This window comes from Girardinichthys multiradiatus, chromosome 14, assembly GCF_021462225.1.
Source record: "Girardinichthys multiradiatus isolate DD_20200921_A chromosome 14, DD_fGirMul_XY1, whole genome shotgun sequence".
Classification (NCBI taxonomy): domain Eukaryota; kingdom Metazoa; phylum Chordata; class Actinopteri; order Cyprinodontiformes; family Goodeidae; genus Girardinichthys; species Girardinichthys multiradiatus.
Genome location: NC_061807.1, coordinates 5,092,282 through 5,115,291, shown reverse-complemented (window position 1 = coordinate 5,115,291; position 23,010 = coordinate 5,092,282). Strand labels below are relative to the sequence as shown.

The 23,010-nt window shown below is 42.5% G+C and overlaps 2 protein-coding genes and 1 long non-coding RNA gene across 3 annotated transcripts; 2 read left to right on the top strand and 1 right to left on the bottom strand.

The window, feature by feature from the left end:
• The first annotated feature begins 90 nt into the window (after positions 1-90).
• Positions 91-892, top strand: LOC124881333. Its single transcript, XR_007041617.1, has 2 exons — positions 91-210; positions 305-892. It is a non-coding gene; the product is annotated as an uncharacterized LOC124881333 (long non-coding RNA).
• Positions 893-1,509: 617 nt separating this feature from the next.
• On the top strand, positions 1,510-12,763 carry LOC124880979. The gene is made up of 9 exons (XM_047386449.1): positions 1,510-1,531; positions 2,441-2,763; positions 6,547-6,786; positions 8,303-8,354; positions 8,432-8,532; positions 9,231-9,385; positions 10,740-10,866; positions 10,943-11,050; positions 11,128-12,763. The coding sequence occupies exons 1-9, from the start codon at positions 1,510-1,512 to the stop codon at positions 11,206-11,208; spliced, it is 1,209 nt and encodes a 402-aa protein (XP_047242405.1). The 3' UTR covers positions 11,209-12,763.
• Positions 12,764-12,918: 155 nt separating this feature from the next.
• sgms2b (sphingomyelin synthase 2b) lies at positions 12,919-22,581 on the bottom strand. The gene is made up of 7 exons (XM_047386869.1): positions 22,436-22,581; positions 18,123-18,809; positions 17,262-17,379; positions 17,121-17,178; positions 16,895-16,990; positions 16,033-16,199; positions 12,919-15,004 (listed from the first exon to the last, which is right to left on the bottom strand). The coding sequence occupies exons 2-7, from the start codon at positions 18,644-18,646 to the stop codon at positions 14,831-14,833; spliced, it is 1,137 nt and encodes a 378-aa protein (XP_047242825.1). The 5' UTR covers positions 18,647-18,809; positions 22,436-22,581; the 3' UTR covers positions 12,919-14,830.
• Between the last annotated feature and the right edge of the window lie 429 nt (positions 22,582-23,010).

The window sequence follows — 23,010 nt, the reverse complement described above, 5'->3', positions numbered from 1 at the left end:
AGGCCGTCCTCGGTCCATCCAGGTCCTGAAGCACCAGAACGAAGATAAGGCCGTCCTCGGTCCATTCGAGTCCCAGAGCACCAGAACAAAGACGAGGCCGTCCTCGGTCCATCCAGGTCCTGAAGCACCAGAACAAAGACGAGGCCGTCCTCGGTCCATCCAGGTCCTGAAGCACCAGAACAAAGACGAGGCCGTCCTCGGTCCATCCAGGTCCTGAAGCACCAGAACGAAGATAAGGCCGTCCTCGGTCCATTCGAGTCCCAGAGCACCAGAACAAAGACGAGGCCGTCCTCGGTCCATCCAGGTCCTGAAGCACCAGAACAAAGACGAGGCCGTCCTCGGTCCATCCAGGTCCTGAAGCTGTTTTGCCCTTTATTCGCCTGTTTTCAGCCCGCCTGTAGGAAGGCAGCGGTAGGATACGGACCTTATTTCATCTGTTCATTAAAAGTGTTGGAAGTCTATTGGAAGTGACTAACATTATTTGTGCTCTATCTTTGTTTGAGCCCCACAGCAATATTTGTTAAGGTAATAATTGAGGGCCTTGTCCTGAGTGTTTGGAGAAGCTAACTGTTAGCGATTTAGCATCACTCATTGAGACTTTTAGGCCTGTGTTCATGTTACAGTCTGTGGTTCATGTTTTCCAACCAAAATGGTTCAACAGAACGTTTGTATGATGTATACTTTGTTTAGTCGGTTACTGGTGGACATGATTGTTAATTTATGGGCATTTTCAGAGCTAATAACCAGGTTCTAGTTCATGCTTATTCCACTGTAGTAAGTTCTCATAGACCTGTAATTATATTTGTATTTGTTTTTTGTTTTTTTTGTAGAAAACACACATATTCACAACATTAATGCCTAAGTCTAAGTAAAAGATGACCTCAGAGTTAAATCATGGATTTGGACATTTTCTCCTTTCATCTTCACTCACCTGAACGTGTTTAATTGCTGTCCCGACCCGACAGACCCGAAGTGATTGTTAATCCATATACAAACCAGTTACTGTGTGTGTGTGTGTGTGTGTGTGTGTGTGTGTGTGTGTGTGTGTGTGTGTGTGTGTGTGTGTGTGTGTGTGTGTGTGTGTGTGTGTGTGTGTGTGTGTGTGTGTGTGTGTGTGTGTGTGTGTGTGTGTACGCCTGGTTGTTCATCATGTGATGGACTGTTTACAGAGGTGGGTAGAGTACCCAGAAATTGTACTGAAGTAAGAGTACCACTACTTTGATATATTTTTACTCAAGTAGTAGTAAAGAAATCCTGATCCAGAAGATTTCTTGTTGGCCTTTTCAAGCTGAGAGAAACTGGCCAATGCTTGTTTCTTCCTACCTTAGCATCTCATCATCTGCCCTCTGCTCCACATAGCTCCAGTTAAGCTAGCTACATAGCTGGGCTGAACCCAGCTGGTGTCACCAGGTCTCGTTAGGTTTGATGATGGGCCAAGGAACTATTTGTCCTGAAAGCCTTGTTCTTTGGTGCAGTTGAGGACATTAAGGTGTCCAGAATCCCTTCAGCATGCAGTTAACGGGAGAAACCTGTCTGTAGGCCTTGATCACATCTGGGACATAATAATGGAGATATATGGTTCACCAGAAACTATAGAAGAAACCTGAAGGCTGGGAGAGTTGGGGGAAGTTCAGTTTTTTAGATGGAAAGAATAAAGATCTGGTTCCATATTCCCAAAGAACCCTGAGACTAAAAGTAGCTCAGCTCGTCATTCTAAGAAAAATCCTAGAATCTCTCAAATTCAAAGATTTGTTTCCTAGAATTTTCCACCGCTAAGATAAAAGTGATTCACAAAGCATCTGAGGCCTTCAGAGAGCTCCTAACGTGAGATGTTCAGAGCAGTGAGGAGGACTTCTAAAGAGCCTAAGACTGTCTGAAGCAGAGAAGATGGAGGAAAGACCGAGAGAAAGGAGAGATCTTCTCCTCCAATGAACAACAGTGAATGAATAAAACGCTACCAGCTCCATGGAGCAGAGATCCACCTCCTAAACAGTCGAGTCAATGAGAACAGAAACTTCTAGAACAATCATATAATTATTAATATAGAGATAAGATTAAATTCATCATCCCCCTAAAGGCAAATTAAATAGTTTCAGCAGCAGGACAGGTTAAAGGTCAACCTCTAGTAAGGTAATATTAGGAAGGATAAATAACAGAAATAATAATAAATTACCATGAAGAAAAAGTGAACAAAATTACAAACAATATAGAATAGAATTATTTCAATATTATTTACAGTACAATGCTTAGAAAATAAGTAAATTGGAAACACACACACATAATTACAAACTCTAGTTAGAGATGTCTACAGCAGTTTATTTATTAACAGAATTATATGTAGCTAATTTATAAAACAGATTTCCTTTTTCAACATCTTTGATTCGGCATAAAAAATGAAAAAAATGAAGCCGTTTGGAAAACACCTGATATGAACCACCAGCAGAGGGCGCCATTCCCCATCACCTGATCCAGCAACAGAAGAGGAGTCAAAGATGCTTCACCTGCATCAGAACCGATGGAGACGTGAACCAGCAGCAGCAGCAGGAGGAGGAGGAAGAGGAGGACCATCATCGCCTGCCGCTCAGCCACCTCTGTTCACTGTTTCTGTACTGGTCAGGTGTAGCTCTGCTCCACCTGGCTGTGTTTCCTCTGAGATGGAGATCTAACAAAGCCACGTTTATCCTCAGCTGTCTGCTGCACTGCATGAGGAAGAGGAGGCAGTGTCTGACGGTCTGGGGCTGCAGCGGTGACGGCAGATTGAAGGTGACGCTTGTTTTCCTGGTTATTCCCATTCTGGCTCAAACAGACTGGATTTAAACGGTGATGAGGTTTTTGTTCCTGCTGCTGTGTTTGAGGTCCTTGATTTAGAGGCGCACACAGATTTCATCTTAATCTGAGTGTTTGAAATGTATAAATATTTGTTTGATTTTGAAATTTCTCTGAAAGTTATGCTACAACCAGCAGTTCATCTCCGCTGCTTTATTGATGTATTCAAAGTTTTGTCACAAACTTTATTTTAATGGGATTTTATGTGACAGATAAAATAAAGTAGTGACTAATTGTGAAGTGGAAGGAAACTGATCGTGGGTGAATATTTTACACATAAAAAAAGTGCCCCCTCTGAGTTAAAACTGTGGAATTACTTTCTGCTGCAGCTTCAGTTTACTGCGATGTCTCCTCCAGATTCGTACATCTACACCAGCACTTTTAGGCCCATTCTTTGCAGAACATCTCAGGCTCAGTTACGTCTTCCCACGGTTTTTCTGCCTCGGGACTTTGGCTAGGCCATTCTAACACATGGTTGAATCTGGAAGGTGAACCCAGTCTAAAGTCGTCTCTAGCCTCTACACTGATGTTCTTCCAGGATGGTAAAGGAACCTGTGTCTGTCCTAAAACTGGGCCTTGCTGTTCGGACCACCAAAGCACCGGCGCCGGCAGAAGACTGGAGCGACAGCGGCACTGAGCCCATTGTTCCGTTTTCACCAGACCTGCTCTGGTGTGGCTCTGGGCTCGACGCTGGTCTGACTTGGTTTTACAGAAAGAGGTTCCAGTGGTAGACCAAGGCTGATGGTTCTGCAGGTTCTAAGTTCAGAAAGCCAACATAGAACCATGTCATCAAATCACTTTCAACACATTGAAATCTATCTCCAGATGGCTTGTGACAAAATAAAAACTTTTTCCTTTGGCTTTCTTTCAGAAATGCTTTTTACCATTTGTGGTCCTATTGACAGATTCTCCCTCCTGAGCTGTGGATCTCTGCAGCTCCTCCAGAGTTGCCTCTCTGCTGCTTGTTTAAATAATGCTCTCCTGCACGTTTAGGTGGATGTCCAGGTCTTGGTGGTTCTGCAGCTGGTCCATCGTCTCTCCATGTTCAGATGATCGATTGAACAGAGCTCTGGGAGATGTTCACAACTTGATGTTGTTGTAGAACCTCAACCTGCTTTAATCTGAACCAGAACCTCCTCTCTGACCTGCCTGCTACGGTCCTTGGTCTCCATGATGCGGTTTGTTTTCTAACAAACATCTGAGGTTTACACTCAGCTGGACTCTATTGATGAACTAGATGACTTCTCCGGGCAGGTGGTTACTCTGGATTTTATTTAGGGGTATCAGCATAAAAAGGGTTTACATGGTGACAAAATGTGGTCAGGTGACTAGACTTCAGCAGCGCCAGATACATTTTTCATTTTAAAAGTAACTTTGAAGATATTTGTAGATGACGTGCTACATAAACCTTTTCTGAACATCAAATGTTTAAAGTGGCCAAAGTTTATTGGTGCGAAACAATGTTACTGGACCCAGATAAGGGTTACCAGTAGTTAGTGCACCCAGGACCCTGCCCTCGCCTGCCACCTGCCTCCCATAGCACCCTGGTGGCCCTTCCTGCAGGTGGTTTATAGGAGACCCAACTATGTGCTGTATCCCCTGACATCATAGCTTTAGATGTACAAATATATGGTTAATTCAACCATCTATTTAGCTATTCTGGAGAAAGAAAAGAGTCACATGTTACAGCTTGGGCATCTGTCCCCCTGGGTGCACCAGCTGAAGGTTTTCCAGGCATGTTCCACTGGTAGGGGACCCCCAGGGCAAACCGGAAACTTATTGAAAGATATTGGTAAATCCCTTCTGTTGTGGGAACAGTTTGGGGTCCCCCAGAATGAGCTGGAAGAGGAAGTGTTGCCTTGGAGATGGAAAGATGGACGGAGAGACGGACCTTTAAAGTTTCCCAGAATGTTTCTGTCTAACTTCTTAGGGCTGAAAGGCAGCCTGAACATCGTCACTGATGTGTATTTGCTGGGATTTAGTTTGAGGATTTGCAGTAAAATGTTTCTGACAGCTGTGTTGGCACATCCACAGGGAGACTCACCCCTGACACAAACAGTAACCCCCCACCTTCAAACCCTCCGGGGGACAATGGGGTGGTGGAGGCAGAGGTCAAAGTGCTGCAAGATAAAAGAAATGTGAAAGGAAAGCAATGGATGGAGGCGGTTTGGTGATGGTATGCAGAAAAAGGAATAATTCAAGAACATCAGCTTTTTTATTTGGCTTAGTTTGCTTAGTTTGTCATTTATTGAACATAAATCTTTCAGTAGAACTTTGATATTATGTCCAAGGTGTTTGCTAACACAATGCCAAGACGGAAAGGCATTAAAAATGACTTCAGAGAAGTAGTTGTTGCTGCCCATCGGTCTGGGAAGTGTTACAAAGCCATGACCAACGTAACGTCCATCATTCTGCAGACAGAAAGATTACTCACTGGTGGACAGATGACAGTCATCTCAGGAGTGAACCTCCGAGAAAATTCAGCCCAACGTCAGGGCGTGAAATACTCAGAGAAATGGCAAAAACCCAGAGAGCTCCATCTCAGACTCTACAGGCCTCGGTTAGCAGGTTAAAGGTCATAGCAGGACTATTAGAAGTAGACTGGCTTGTTTGGAAGAGGGGAAGGAGGAAACCTCTTTTTTTCTAAAACTAACAGGGCAACCAGACTGGTTTGGTTTGCAAAGCTGAATGAAACACAAACCAGGAAACAGATGGAGTCAAAGAGTTTGGCCATAAATGATCTTAATGCATCAACCATCAGTTACATAATCAGGCAGGAGTCAGTCTGACAGATAAATTCTTCGCTTTCGCTTTAAGACATTTTTTAGATAGTGGTAATAATTGATAAACAAATGTAGCAATGGATATTATTCAAACTAATACATTTATGACAACCAAACTGGAACGATCGATTAATTCTTTCTGACCCAATCAACCAAGTCCTGTTGGGTTCTTGGCTTTTTTTCTTCTGTCTGAATTTCTGTCTCAGCTGATTGTTGTGAGAAGAAACTTCCTGGGAAAGGTGACATCACAGGGGACTGATCAGCGTGTATTTAAAGCACGACATATCAGCATAAACACCTCACACCAACTGTCAAGCACGGTGGTGGAAGGCTAAGGATGTGGGCTTCTCCTGCAGCCACAGGACCTGAGCAACCATGAACTCCTTGTATATCACAGTATTCTGGAGTTCTAACTCTGGAAGCAGAAGCTTGGTCCAAACTGGTCCAAACTGGTTGAACAGGATGATGATCTCAAACAAGTTTGGATGGTTTCCCTAAAAGTTGCCGTTTTATTTTATATTTGATATTTATTAGATGGTGCAGCTAACATGCCAGTAGCTGGATTAGCTGCAGGACCTTTTGAATTTATCTAGTTTGGAGTTGTTGAAAGATTGTTTATGTCTTAAATCCCTGAAATTAAAATCTGACCTGGAAACAGTTTCAGCCTGCTGATATTTTTACCTTTGATCGGTTACAATAACATAATATTTACTGATTTGACCTCTGGATGTAAAGGAAAGGCTTGTGTTTCTTAAATTCCCGTGTTTAGATGCTCTGTCCACAGCAGGACAAATTTCCACCTCTTTAGCTGCTCTGCAGGACTGGAAACAAACCTGAAGAACTTCAGCTTTTATTCAGAATCCAGACCTTTGATGCTGCGGTTAGAATATTTATTTCATCAGTATAACGTGATGCGATTGTTCTTGACCACGAGCAGCACAGGGTCAGAATAAGATGCGCTGAGCAGCTGAAGAACCAGAGGGAAGATGCTGGCGGTCGGTGTGAAACAAGATGGAGGGCTTTAAAACATCATGGGCAGCAGCTCATCCAAGCAGTCGGTCAGAAGCTCCTTCACGCCTCAGAACACAGATTCTGTTGGTTGGTTCCTGACTTTCTGTTGGCTTTGCTACATTTTTCCTCCTCCTTTGGGAGAATGGAGCAGATTCTCAACGCAGAAGTAAGTATCTGTTTTCCTGCATGTTCTGTTTACTTCAACATTTTAAAACTTTTCCTATCGATGGGGTTAAAGCTCTGCACAAACTATTCATTACTCGGACTGAATGATGAAGTAAAGACATGCGAGTTTTAAAGATGCACATTATTCAGAGGTTGCTTCTTATTGATCATGTGGTGCTGATAAAAAGTATTTACCCCCTTTATAGATTTATTTGGGTTTATATCAGACAGAGAAAATAGAAAAATATGTTTTCAACTGATGAGTTAATTTATAAAAGGAAACAAAATTATTCAAACCAACTTGGGGTCATGTGAAAAAGTAACTGCACCCCTCATTCAAAGCCACAAAATAATTGTGATTCTGTTACATCCAGACTTGATTACTGCATTTAGAATGAAGAGATCCTTTAAAAGCCATTTAACTGAACCTGTCTGACAGCATGAAGTGAGCTAAACGATCTCAAAAAGCAGGAAAGCAACTGGTCAAAAAGTTATTCCAAGACCAAAACCACTACTAAGAAAACGGACCATAAAGGCTTGTCTCACATTTGCCAACAATATCTTGAGGTTCTCCAGGACTTCTGGGAAGATATTCTGTGGACTGGGAACACAAACGTGGACCTTTTTTAAAAGTGTGTGTCATGTTCAGTCTGGTGTAAAGTATACACAACATTTTAGTAAAGACCATTGGTCAAACATGGTGTTTCAGAACCTGGACTTAGCTGATGGATCCATGAATTCTGCTCTCTTCCAGAACATCCTGAAGATGAAAATCCGTTCGTCAGTTTGTGATCTTAAAGTTGGGTTATATACCAGGACACTGATTCAAAGCACAGTCCACCTATGAATAACTTAAACAAAACGAATGTGATGAGGTGGCCTAGTCCAAGTCTGGACTTAAGTCCCATTGAGATGATGTAACATGACCTAAAAGGCCTCTTAATGCGTGAGAAATCCTCTTATGTGGCTGAGTTAAAACAGTTCTGCAAAAACTCACTGGCAGTTATCATAAATGGCTGGTGGTAGTTGTTGCAACTCAGAGTGGTTCAGGGTGCAATTACTTTTCACACATGGCCAGGCTGGTACTGGTAGCTGTGTTTCCTTAGTAAACCATCAATTCAAAACTGCTTTTTGTGTTTATCAGATTTATAAACACAAATAAACTACAATTTATTTGAGGATCTAAAATGTGTCAATGGGACAAAAAAAGTAAAAACTGTACAAATCTGTAGGGGGTAAATACTTTATTACTGCACCATATACAGTTACACTCTACCTGAAAAGTGAAAGGATGAAACATAAATCCTCAGGATATGAATTTTACAATTATTCCAGATAAATGCTTTTAGTTTTATTAGAGAATAAAAAAACAGATTTTCTGTTGAAGAAACTGAGATGAATAAATAATAAAGGATTGTGGTTCCAACAGTTAAACATATGATTGATGATTAAACATTTCAGTGGTTTAATTTAGCAGACCACATGTGATTCACGAGATTTAATTTATCTTGTTTCAGGAGATGCTGTTTATGAGCGGACTCAGTGAAAATGGGTCAGAACCGAGCTGTGGTGGGTGAAAATAAATCAGACATAAATATGAACACATGAGAGGTTTTGTTTTTTTTAGAATATTTCCTTTTTTTCAGAGAAGCATCAGCCTCTTCAGGACTGGCCTCTTCAGGAGTCAGAGCTGCAGTACTACAGTCCGACCAGCGGGGGGCAGAGTCCCTCACTCACCGCTGCTGCTGTAAGTGTTTGTGGGGACTCCATTAGAGATGTGACGTCACTGTTCAGGTTAAACTAATTTTACCATTAAACTAAATTATTAATGCTTTATTATAAAGGTAGATTTAGTGATGATTTCCAGGTCGGAAAGAATAAGTCACTGTATTTTCCAAGGAGAATTGTTTGTTTCCCTGCATCCCTTGAAGGCAACATGTTCCCTTTCTGACACAATCAGTGTTAAATCTGGTCCACAGAGAGCTTCAGCTCCCTCAGGCTGCATGTCTGACATGATGACCATACTGTTGTGTCGCTTCGCTTCTGAACAACTCAGATATAAACTGCTGCAAACAGTTTTCTCTTCCTGTTTGTCGGATCTTTATGAACTGCGGGGCAAAGGTCAGAAACGGTCCAGTTAGTGTTGACGAGTTATGAGCTACAGATGTTTATGATCTTTAGCTGCCATCTAGCGACCATCCTGTGACCTGCAGTATCTCAGAGCCCATATAGAAATGTCACATACAGTAAACACTGGCTGGCCAATTTATTAGGTACACCAGGCCTAAATTCAAGCAGGTGTCGCAGAGATTCATTTTAAAACGCAGTTGAACATGTTTACCTGATAAAGTAGTCTGTGAGTATTTGTTTTAGATATCTTTACTGATTTAAGCACACATTATTATTATTATTGTTATTATTAGTGGACTCTCGTCTCTTGAGCAGACCTCCGTCCATCCTCTGGTTCCCCTCCTCCTCTACAGCGACAGACACCTCCCCCTCTCCTCCCCGTACAGCCAGCCAATCAGTGAGCCCGTTGCCCGACAGGCTGACACTCCCTCCTGGACCCGCCCCTGTTACCCCGGCAACAGCGTTTGCAGGTGAGTTTGGTGGGGATTTATGGGGAGAAGATGCCCCAGCCTCATTTGCTGCTGCCGGTCAGTCAGGAAGATAATCTATATGTGTGAACCTGGGTTTTACTCAGATTGAATTACTGAAATAAATTTAGTTTTACATTATATTTTTTTGATATCTACTGTACCTGTGTATATATAGTACTGAGGAAAACTCCTAATCCTTAGGACTACTATGTTTTCTGTGTGGAAAGACTCCTTATTCATCCCTCGTTCTTCTATTTTCTTTTCAAACCACCTGAAATTGTTGTGATGCTTTAAATTCAACAAATTCTTCTGTCCAATCCTACAGACTTACAGTCTGTCCTACAGATATTTAAAGTCATACATTCCAAATCATTTCCTAGTTATCAAACAATGCAGTCGGATTCAGTTTATTATTCGAGTTGGTTGAAAGTTTCTATCTAAGGAAACCCAGCAGATTGCATCCAATCAGTGACTTGCAGCATTCACTCCTCCTGGATGAGCATGTAGAGACAGTGGAGAGGAAAAACTCCCTTTTAACAGGAAGAAACCTCCACCAGAACCAGGTTCAGTGTGAGCAGCTATCTTCCATGACCGACTGGTGGTCTGAGAGAACAGAGCAGAGACACAAAAGAACACAGAAGTACTGATCCAGTAGAACTTTCAATGTGAAGAAAAAGGAAGCGTTTCAGGCAGTGGCTTCTTCTAGGAGAGAAACACAACTAGGCAAATGAACTCTGAGCCAGGGGTCAAACTATGGGATGGAAACAGAGTACGTATAGTGATAGCTTCTTCAATAGCTGTGTCTATGAGAGCCACAGGGGTAAACACAGAAAGACAAGGCCAAGTGTGGAGAGAAAACTCCCCCCAGAAGATGTCACAGCTAAACAGAACCAGGCCACATCATGAAATCATAATGTCAGCAATACCTGCATATAATGGAAAACTGGAGAGTAGTAGGAGAAAGAAGCAGAGTGACTACTTTAAATTGGTCTTGATGAATAGTTCTCCAGACTTTATGAAAGTATTTTATTGTTATTCTTTAGACAGCTGCTTCTCTCACCTAGTTTCTGTGATTAAGACAGCTGACCCTTGACCTGTGAATCAGTCACAGATACCAAGGCTCCTATACTCAGAGTTGTGTCAACAAACAACAGAAAACTCAACGAAGAACTTGTTTTAAACAGGATCTTCAGACTCTTTGTTACCAGCAGCCGGTCACAGCTTGAAATGAAGAGTAGCTGTGGTACCTCAGGCTGACAGAGTTCAGCTCCAACAACATGACTCCCAAAGAGCAGTCAGGTGAACTCTGGGCGTCTTGGTCTGCAGAGTTTGATCAGCTGTGTCTGTGTGTCAGCAGCAGGCAGGCGGTGAAGAAGCCTCTGAACGCCTTCATGCTCTACATGAAGGAGATGAGACACCAGGTGCAGCAGGAAGGGCGGGAGAAGGAGAGCTCCGCTGTAAACCGCATCCTGGGACGCAAGGTGAGACACCTGATGATGTCACAGTGATGTCACAGCGGTTGCTTCGTTAGGCCTCATGTGTTTCTCTGTCGGTCAGTGGCACGCTCTGTCTCGCTCTGAACAGTCCAAATATTACGACCTGGCCCAGAAGGAGCGGCTGCTCCACATGCAGCTTTACCCCGGATGGTCTGCCAGAGACAACTACGTACGTACAGCAAACACATCCTGCACATTTACACTGAAAACTAGGAGGAAGACCTCAGCTTCTTCTTCTGTCTCCAGGGGAAGAGGAAGAGGAAGCAGAACCAGCAGCAGTTGGGTGGAAGTCCTTCCAGGTCAGGGTTCATCTGCAGCCAGTCTTAAAGAATCAAACCGCTGCTATTGGAATTTCATTTACACACACTGAGATAAAATATTTCCCTGCATCCCTTGAAGGCAACATGTTCCCTTTCTGACACAATCAGTGTTAAATCTGGTCCACAGAGAGCTTCAGCTCCCTCAGGCTGCATGTCTGACATGATGACCATACTGTTGTGTCGCTTCGCTTCTGAACAACTCAGATATAAACTGCTGCAAACTGTTTTCTCTTCCTGTTTGTCGGATCTTTATGAACTGCGGGGCAAAGGTCAGAAACGGTCCAGAATCTTGAAACTCTGCCCTCCACATCTATAGTTTACCCAGTTGTTGTTGGACAGCACCAATGAAATATGGAACATCTGCAGGTCCTGCTTGGTCATATTATGATGCTCAGACTTTTTTAGATGTGGGCAGATCTGATTCCAGGTTTGATCCCTGAGCTCCTTAAACTGTAAACCATGTGATCAATCAAAATGTTTTGTTCTGATTTATTGTGTTTTAATGTTTCTGAATTAAATGTATTTTCAGTATAATTCACGTAATCCAGAAAAATCCAAAGGTTTGGATCTTTTTCCTTCCTGTATGGAATAATTTGGACGCAGACATTTGATTATTGTGGGTTTTACATCATTCCTGAGCAGCTTGCAGCTTCGCCGCTTCCTTTGTTTGGAGACATCAACAGGCTTCTGGAAGGACTGTGGCTCGATATGTGGTCGCTCTTTTATGGTTGGTTTCCTGGAGCAGAACTAGGTTTTGTCTACTGCCCCACGCTCCAGTCCAGAAGGTGGCAGTAATGCAACTTTACTGCCAAAAAAAGGCAACAGAAGACAGCCCCAGGATCCAGATGGGAGCTTTAGGAACACCGTTCCATATGGTGGTTCCTCAGTTCTTCCTGAACATCCCAAAAGATTTCCTTTCATCTGAGGGGGAAACTTTGGTGACACATCCAGTTAACCTTTACTTTTGTCCAGTAGTTGGCCCTGAGGAGCTGCAGCTGTTTAGTAGATGTTCCCAGTAGATCAGCCCTTAAAGACTCAAATTTACAGATTTCTGCTATTTTCAGTCAGTCTCTAAGTTTAACTTGGCATTAAAACATGGAGCAGGAAAGTGCAGCTTTTACTGTAGGTGTGGAACCAGATGAACCAACACAAATCTAACTGCATAAAAACCATCTTATATTTCCAACATCTGGACTCTGACTGCTGGATGGCCCGGACACACGTTTCCATTAGTTCTGAAGGCCCGACCAGCAGATCTTCACTTTCTTCAGTAGTCAATGTGGATTAGATGGTCTTCACCCCGAGGCAGGGGTCAGTAACCTTTATGATCCATTTTTGTCCTTAATGAATAAAACTTGACTGAAACATGCGTGACCATTTTAGTTTTATAGTTTAAAGAACTAAACATGTAAATTAATTTCAGGTTTTAGAAAAAAAGATTAAAATATCTTCAATAAAACGTTCAGAATTTATGGAAAATGAATAAAGAACTTGTAGTTTGCAGGAAAATAAAAACTGTAAGTTGTTTATTTTGTGAATTTAATAAACAAAAACTTTCCACATTCAGTTTCCTCCAATCAGTGATCGTGTCACAATTATGAACTTTTTACTGTAAATATTCCTTCTGTTGTAAAACAAATTTGTAGTTTTACTCCTAATTGTTAGTTTTTAATCTGCATGCGGTTTGCAAAGATGTTCGAGTAGTAAGAAGCAGCACTCTGAGACAAAAACCTTGCAGAGTTTAATCTTCCATGTTTATCTACATGTTTCCTTCCCTGGAGATAGTTTTCATTTTACATTTCTTTTCCTGATTTGGTGTCAATATTTCATTAGTGTGAAAATAAAGAGAAGTTCCTCCATCCAAGTCTTGGCTGCTCGCTTCCATCTTCATCACGTCTTACTGACCCCGGCAGGTTTTGGGGCCAGAAAATGAATGATATGAATAATAATACAAAAAGATACCCAAGAGTTCAGAAATGTTAATCGGTGTAAATACTCTGAGGGGAGGAGGATGAGGTATTCTGTTGAAAGTCAGTCATAACTGTTGGAGACTTCAGGAAGCAAAGAGGAACTCTCAGATAACATCAACTGACATTAAAAGACTGTCTGAAAGGAAAACTTCAAAGAAGAAACAATAAGAAAGAAGCATGTTCTGGTTCTGCCCGGTAACAAGGCACCAACCCTCTAAACCTGAGACCAGAAATGAACTTTATGCCCCAAACCTTCAACGCTACATCTGAAGTTTTCCATTCCTGCTGTGAAACACAGAGGTGGATCGATGATGGTCGGGCTGGGAAGCTGGTGGGACGTTTCTGGAACATCCTGGAGGTAAAATGACATTTATTAGCTGGGATGCTGCAGAAGGTGGAGGCTCCGCCTGAAACACACTGGGACTGGAGGCTTTTTGACAGGTAGAATGGGCTGATTTACCCAATGAGATCCAGTCTCACCCAAAACGACCAGAAAACCCTGCAGGCTGTCGTCGTTAAAGGGAACGGCCCACAGCACTACTAGAAACTGTTGGTCTGGGTCAATGATTTATTAAGAATTAACAGCTTTGATAATAAATAGCTCAAATAAACACCAACCATGACTGAAAGAAAAGTTTTTCTCTAAAAACAAATCCTATATTCTACCAGGGTATGTAAACTTACGAGCTTGTCCGTATGTCCTGCTCCTATATTAACACGACCTAATGGTGTTGGGTCGGATCACAGAACTTCTAGGCAACCTACAGACAGGAGGTGAAACATCTGGAAATTAAAAAGGTTTTACAGTGGCCTAGTCAAAGCACAGACCTGCATCCTTTGGAGTAATCTTAAATAAGATCATGCTGATAAAACCTGGAAGGTGGCTGAATTGTAATGAAAATGTGTTCCTGCAGAGGGAAGTAAAAGGCTCCCAGGCAGGTGTCTGCTGCTGCAGAGGGAGGAGCAACCAGGCACCAGGTTCACCGGTTCGGGTCGGGCTGAACTGGGTTTTTTTTTTGCCCTGAATGAATGAAATAGTTTGAAAACCCATTTTATGTACTCAGGTTTTCTTGGTCTGATGATCTGAAACATTTGAGAGACAAATAACTGGGAAACAAATGAAGTTAGGGGGGAATACTTTCTTATGGCGCCGTTTAGGTCCAACAGAACCCTGCTCGGATTGCAGTAGAAACTTTTCCATGTAACAAAGACCAAACAATGTTTAAGATCAGCTGTGAAAGTCCTCCCTGGGACACGGTCTGACTAACTGAACTCATGTGAGTCTCGGCAGCTTCTTGGTACCGTGACCCGAAGTTCAACCAGAACATTTTCATCTTATAACAAGAAGAAGAGAAGATCTCATTAAAGGTCAGTCTGAAGAGTTTAAAGGTCACTGTGTTTTCAGGAGCAGTTTTTCATGATAAAAAAGGTATTTTTGCTCCTCAGCGTGAAGATCCGGGGACTTCGTTTGTTCTGCAGCTGACCCGCTCCAAATTCACCAACACTGACTGAAAGCTGCTGCTTTTTGAAGGCAGGAAGATGAACTCCACAGCTTCTCCAGCTCTTCTTCCTCACAGCACAGCAGACAGGTACCAGGTTGGTTCTACAGTCAGGGTCCATCTGGAGCTCAGGTGGGTTTCCTTCCACCCTCTCCGGTTCTCACTCATCCCTCTCAATGCCAATCATATGGTACCTCTCTTTGCAGGATGACAGCAGGGCCCGCGGCGACAGGAACACGACCGGGACCGTCGTCTGGACGTTCTTCTCCAGGAAGTTGAAGACCGGGTTCCACCACACCCTGGATAGGTAGTTGTTTGGAGCTTCACGCAGCTCCTGAGCAGAGATCGAATTAAAAACAAGTGAGACAGGAAACTCATCCCGAATAAATAAACTAGTCTGGACAGGCGAGAGTTAGATGCTTGATCTGTTATTTATGCAGGAAAGTTTCCTGGGAATGTCCAGAATCAGCGCCAGCTCTCTGGACCTGAGGAGGGTCAAAGAAGAGGGCCATAAAACTGGTGTAGGAAGAAATGCTTGAGTCGCAGATTAATAAAAAATGGAAAAAGGCTAAATTTAAAACGATCCACAAAGCTGCTGCTGATTCTACCATGAAACCTGCAGCTGCACGTCCTCTACTCATCCAGCAGAGGGCGCCCTAGCACACAGTGCCTCAAAAATGATTCGCATTTCCTGAACGTTTATACATTTTGCCACAGAACCATCAAAATAAATCATGTTTTTTTTAAAATGTGAAACATGTGGAAGAATGTGTTCGGGTCAGATAAGACCAAGAATCACTCTGGACACGGTGGTGGCAGCATCATGCTGGGGCAGTGGTTTGCTTGATATCAGGGAAGCATATACTCACGATACTACGATGCTGAAAAATGTGACGATTATATCAATTATCATAAATGTTACATTATTTTCATTATTCCATTATTTTCTGTCAGGTGATGACATCACAGGCGGTTAGAGGTCCTCCAACTGGCCGAATAAGCAGAGTTTGAATGCATGGTGTATAAATACCGTACCCAACCAAGAATCACACCAAGTAATTTGCAAACAATAATACAGCAATTTTATACAATGTGGAGCTCTGGTTAGGATGGCCTAGTCAAAGTCCGGACTGAAATCCAGTTGAAAGATGAATGCAAATTCATGCCCCACTTATCATATTTCATCAGTTAACAGTTTAAAATCTTATTATTCATTTTCACAACATGCACTACTCTGCATTGGTCCATCATTGGAAATACCTACAAAATATGTTGAAGTTTATTGTTGTAACCTGACAAGATAAAGAACTTTAATGGGTGTGAATATTTTTGCATGACATCCTATAAAAGGAAAAGGCTTACATGAGTGTTGGCCATGGTGTGGTACCACCAGAAGGTCCTGGTGGTGACAAAGTAGGCGATGACCACGTCGATGCTGTAGTGCTCGTGACCCACGAGGATGCAGATGACTCCGGAGATGCTGAGGGCCCAGCAGAACCAGTGGTACCACCACATCCAGCGGGGAGAGTCTGGAAACAGATCCGTTTACAAACCATGTGACACCAAAGCAGAGAGGACTCCTAGCTATCACTAAACTTCACTGGTTCTGGAGAAAAATCAGATGAGGTCCAAATGGCGGTCTGCAGCTTCCAGTCAGCACAAACTTCCTACATCCTATAAAGTCTGAGGAATCTCTGCTGATGAGCTGCCGTGCTGCATTCAGGTACAGCTGGGACACTAGGCGGTCGAAATATCAAAACTACTCCAAAGTGAAGAAAACATGGGCTCAGGTTTATGTAAAAATGTCTAAACATCAACAGTGACCGTTTTCAAGTGGTTCTGTTGACCCAGATACCCAGACACTGACTATGCCTGCTTAGACTCCTCTAATCCCTGGAAGAAATCCAACCAAACCTCCTATCGGTTCTACAGTCTCCACCTCAAGTTTAAAAGACAATAAAATCTAATTCATTTCAGAAACTGATTTGTTGCTGACCAAAGTGAGAAAGAGGAAAAAAAATCTCATTTTTATTCATTTTTGTGTAATTTTGGTCATTATTTGGACCTCTGAATCAGGACCATCTACTTGCATCTTCTGTATCCGACCACATGGTGGAGCTGTCTAGTCAGCCTCTAGTTGATTACACAAGTCCAGCAGGAGTCGTTTTGAACTCGTAGGACTGATAACCTCCAGAGGAGACGGAGCTCATCTGGAGCGACTCACATTCTTTGATGAAGAGGTAGGACAGCGTCAGCATGACGGTGTGGCCGCTGTACAGGAAGTCTCCACACATGAGGTGAGAACTAGTCAGCGACAAACCTGAAAACAAACAGTTGATTTGTCTCATTGATCATTCCCAGGTTTAACTTCTGACTTTTACAGGTAAAACTCTGCAGGGATCCCCTGACAGCCAATCAGACAGCAGGAGAAGCTGTTAGGTGCATGTTACCTCCTCCCGAAATGAGCCGGAGGATCCTCCAAATCTTCCCCTTGGAGTCGTTGTAAAGCTGCAGGGAAACAACTGTGGATCAGTATCTCCAAGCTGAGCTCCAGCAAGCAAACATCTGAGGAGGAGAAGTTTACAGCAAACCTTCGGGGCGCAGACCATGTGTTTCCCAGGCACCGGCAGCGTGGTGATGTACATGGTGACGCAGCGATACATGTAGAGCGTCCCGATCAGGAAGAAACATCGGCGCCCCACGATGGCTCTGCAGAGACGGAGAACAGGTTCAACTGGACAGAAATGTTGTTCTGATCGGAAAAACGGATTTTTATCATTTTAATTAAAAACCGAAAAATTGTCTACAATCAATTTATTGGGAAACTGCATGAAGTATTTATTCTAAATAATTTATTTAAATATTTCCGGTTTCTTTTTTTCAACTTTAAAATCTTCATATTTTTTATGCAATTTTAACAATTTAATTTGATTTAATTTAATCAAATAATGTATTTATTTTACTTTAATACATTTTGATTTAGTTTTATTAATTTTTAAATTAAAATTTTCATTTCATTTTAAATGACAAATTAAATAATTCTAACTATAGACAATTATTTTAAAATAAAAACTTTACATCATCTTTCACATTTGTTAAATAATTGCTTTATAAAATAGGACTGTTTTTTTTTTATTTGTAATCTTCATTTTTATGTAAAAAAATGAGTTATTGAAACTTATTTTTTTAGCTTTTTGAATTTATTTGGTTCTATTTTTAAAATATTTTTTAATTTCATTTTATTTTTTCAGAATTTAAGTGACTAAATGTTGAATTTCTGTAAATATGTTTGATATTTAGCTTCTACATCCACTATTAGTATTATAACTTTAACTCTAATTCAACAACTGATTTGGTTTTTTTAATCTCAGGAGCTTAAACATTTGGGTTGGTACACGCAGACTCTGGTCCGAGATGGCCCCAGTAACACCGGTACCAGAAACTGGTCGTACTTGTGTTTGAGGAAGAGCCACTGGATCAGCCAGAGTCCCACCAGGATCAGCCCGTTGGTCTCGGTGACCGTGAAGGCCCAGGGAACCCGGTCCACGTAGTCGAAGAACTTGTCGGGCAGCGGCGGGCTCACCGACTTGTCCGGCACCCTCTCATGGACGATGGTGATGACGACGGTGGTGAAGACGAGGTTGAAGAGGGCGTAGAGGAAGGCCACGCCCGTCTTCCACCACTCGTTGGGGAGGCGGTCGGTGTGCTCCTCCTTCGCGCAGATCTTCTCGTACTCGCAGCGTCTCTTCAGCTTCCTGTTCAGAGACTGGATCAGCACCAGGCTGCACAGCCCGCTGCGCTCGCTCCTGTTCGTACCGTCGTGGTCGTCAGCGGGGGGCGACAGCGTCAAGGCGTGGCGGGTAGGGTTACCGTTGGCAACCCTCTGAGGATGAGTCTGTGCTGGGGAGTTTAAGGAGGTCACGATGGCTTCCACCGGGATCCGAACGTCTTCCTCGATCAGTTCTGAAGCTGCCATGGACTCGGGTCAACGAGGTCTAGAGCTTGTCAACCAATCAGAGTCCTTTCAGTCAGTTGGCTGACCAATAATAAGCTCAGCCCGTGACAAAGTTCTGGTGCCGACAGCAGATCAAGTCACAGATAAGGCAGAACCTGATCGGGTGAGTCAGAATCAGCAGAACCTGAAAAACAATAAACATGTTTTAACGTCGGGTCCTCAGAGAGGCTCCATGACATTCTGGTTCTCTGGGTATTAATATGATGCAGCACTTTTCTGTTAGCCACTCTTCAAAAAGGGAAAGACAGTAGAACATGCCATTTACAGCGCCTCTGTGAAGCCCGTCCCACACGGTAAAAAGCTGGATTTGGGACCATGATGAAAGACTTCAAAGCTTTTTCCACATATCGTGATTTTTATCTGGTACAATCCAAGCAAACATTGACCGGATTCATTCAAGGAAAACCATGAAAACAAAAAGCTGCAACAACCTGGCTGCATTAACGCTAAATGGGACGTTTTAAACAGCAGAGCTACATTCACCCAGTCACACATTCATACACCGATACAGAGATCAGTAGACAACTGGCCCAGAGGCACATCGACATGTGATGGAAGGAAGCTGGAATCAAACCCACAACCTTCGACGTGCAGGACCACTACTCTCCTCTCTCTGTGAGGTCCAACCTGTGAGAAGCTGCAGAAGAAGCCAGGTCTCGTCCTATTGGCTAAAACCTGCCTCTCAGAGAACCAACAGCAGGTTTTCCAACCAGTGGGAACCACAGAGGGACCTGATCTGTGGGAACATATAATCAGTCTCCAGCAGTGAAAACGAGCCTCCGCTGAGATAAAACGTATCAGGAAGATGAGATGACGCTTGATGATTTTTTTAAAGACCCAGAAGGAGCCAATCAGTTGTGACTATGACCTCTGATCTCTCCCCGTTGTCAGATGATTCATTTAGTGAATCATTTATTTTATCTGCGGCAGAAATTCTCTCATCGCCTCAGAGGTCACTGACCGTCTTCACACACCCGTGTGTGTTTACATCACTCTGATCACAAACTAACTCTAATCATTTCCCCGTTTAAACAACCGGGGTTGTATTACAGAAACTCGGTGTTTCTGTGTCGGGGAGTCAGGTTTCTGCACATTTTTCCTGAAGAACAAGCAGGATCTGAGCAGAAAGCAGCCTGGAGTGTGACTTCAGGAAGCCTCAGGGAGACACTCCCTTCAAATGAGGCGTCCTGAGAACCAGTCTGACCACATCCAGGAGGAGGAGATTCTTCAGCTGTGGTTTCAGCTGAGTGACAACACGCTTCCTGTGAGAGAGGAATCATCGTGGCATTTACTAAACACCCAGACAGCTTCCATTAGACTCTTTCAGCCTTTTACAACTTTAATAAATGCTTCCTTATTATTGTTGCATGGTTTTAAATCTGCACATTAAATGAGAATAAATATCAGGGTTTAAAGCTCCCACAATGTCTGTGACTCTGGAGGACTTTTATTTTTCTACCAAAGGACTTTCTGCCTGTAGAAAATCTTCATATAAAAAGGCCTTTTATTTTCTCGCTCTATTTCTGGAACTTCTTACATTTGAATATTATAAATATTTCCCCCTCACTGCAAACCAGTGATGGGAATGTAAATGACGTCGTTTGCACAGAGCTGAAGAATGCAGAATGGACGCCAGAGGACCTCCAGGAGACACGTTTTATGGTCAGATGAGAAGAACATTGAGCTGTTTGGCCACAATGACCAGAAGAAGTCAGGAAAAGGCTTCTAAACCAAGAACACTGTTGAAGCATGGTGGTGGGAGCATCATGCTGCGGGGCTGTTTTGCTTCCAGTGGTACTGCTGTATTTTACAGTGGCGATTCTTCAACTTAAATCAACAGTTAGACCTAGATGTTCAAAACCGGGACACTGTTGGGTGTTACAGAGAACAATGATCCAAAACACATCCGAACTGGTTCTGGAACGAATAAAGCAAGCTAACATTAAGGTTCTGGAAGAGTCCTGACCCAAACCCTGTCAGAAATCTGTGGATTGTGCTTAAACAAAATGGAGGTGGCCAGAAATGAACCAATTACAATGATCTCCACGGTTCTGGCAGTCAGAGTGGTCCAGTATCCAACCAGAATTATGCCAGAAGCTTATTGATGGACACAAAACGTTACGTAGTAGAGGTTCAAATTCATCACTAAAAGTTCTAAATGAATATGACATTCATGCCCGGGATGAGAAGATGTGAACTTCTGACCGCAGCACCGTGATGACGTCATCAGCAGCTGCAGGCCTGAAACAGTGGCTGAAGGTCAGCAGGATCAGGAGTCCTTATGGAGGCAGCATATCGCCAGGATGAAGCTAGGTGGTTGCAGGACCACAGCTCCACTGATGCCCTCTAATGCAGCTTCTCAGACGGTAATCTGGACCAACATGAGTGTCACAACCTGTCCAGCTTCTTTCAGGAACATTTATGGGCTGTAGCTTCAGAACGAACACTAAATCTGTCAAACCAGAGCCTTGAAGCTCCGGTGTCTGTGCTGCAGACCAGGAGTCGGGTCTCCAGCTGCTGTTAAATGCCTCCTCTGCCCGCTGACTGCCTCTTCACACAGGAGCCTATGTGTGATGTTTACATGTGATGGTATGCGAGCTTAAAGCTAAACCCTGTGACCACCAACTCATCCAACGGGATTAAGGAAACCATCATGGACTGGTCATGTGTCCCGGCCAAAGTAAACAGAACCGAAACCTGTTTCTGCTCACTCTGTCCCAGCTGCAGTTTGGATCCAGTTACCCTAAAGATTTCTCTTCCGAGCATCTCTGCACAGCCTTTCTGTGCGGTTCTTGGCAACATCCTGTTTACAGAGCAACACAAATTAAGCCTAATGAAGTTAGAAACACGGGAATTCAATTTCCAGAAATTAGATCTGAGTTATCAACACGAGTCGGATGAGGAGTTCTGATCAGTCTGCCTGACAACTTCCAGCACAAAGTTCACTTGATCAACAAATAACACTTTCAAATGTTACCTAAACGTCTCAGAAAAACAGCAAGAAAACGCAGGAAATTGACTTAAAATCTGTATGACTCGACTGAACAGACGCCAGGTTGTGAATCCGAATCGGCGCTTTTTCAATAAACTGAATTGAAATTGGATTTAATTCTATTCCATTTATGGGGTTTAAATAATAAATCATCATGACTTAAGAATAATTCTAATGTTAATTTATTTTTTCCTTTTAAATATTTTCTTAGATGTCAGAACATTTAGATAAACATTTTAACACTAAAATAAAATAAATACTCTAATGAGTCAGACAAGGCTAATAAAGATGCTGTGTTTTATAGATTTAAAATAATTTTAGGGTTTACTTGTGTTTTAATTTTACAGCATTTCATATCAATCAACATGCAACATACTTATTGAAAAATTGGATTTTTTCGCCTGATAAGAAAATAAAACCCAAAGTAACATGAAAAATATTTCATTAGTCATGCAAATGTGTTGGTTTTTTCCAAATCAGTTTCCCTAAACAGTTTTAACTCTTCCTCTTTTAAAAACTGTCTATTGGTCGGTTAATCGACAGTTTCAGGGTTGTTCACAGACTTTAAATAGATTCTTGGAGAGTTTTGTTGATTTTAGGTTCTTTATTTTGAAATTTTGACACGAAGTTAAATCAAGGAAAACACCTGTGGACCGAGAGACGGAACTTTCTGCACCAGTTTTCTTCCACAAACCAGTAAAACCTAAAGTAATATTGAACTTTCTTCGTGTAAATAAGGTGGAAAGAAACAAACTCACCGTTTCTGGGAACAATTTCACGTCTTCTTCGCAGAAACCTAAACTTTTCCTCTCCTTTCCTTCTTCCTCCGTTTGTCTGCGAGCTGTCTTGAAGCAGGAGCCCCGCCCCTTCACGGTGGCTCGTGTTCCAAATATGGTCCGTCTGCTTCCGGTCACAGCCAGCTCGTTTCCGCCCTGCTGACTCACCTCTGCTGCGCATGACTCACCTGAGCTAACGAAGAAAAACAGAGGCGTGTTTGTAAATGGCGAAGCTAGCAGCGACGTTCAGGCTGATAAATCTAAAAATATTCGTCCCGAGTTGAAAACATTTGGTAAATTTGCTCTTTTTGATTCACTTGGAGTCAAAACTTTAAACAGGAAATGTAAACAGTTACCTGAACAGAGTTTTAACTGACTAACATGGCTGAAACAGTTCACTTTCTTACAGTATCTACTAATATAAACAACCTCAATGCTTTTATTATGTATTTTCTTTCCAAACAACCAGATTTTTTAAATGGTTCTGAATAAGAGTTCTCTGTGCTTTTAGATGGTCTATTTTATTTAAATTTATTTAAATTCTGACTACTTTTTAA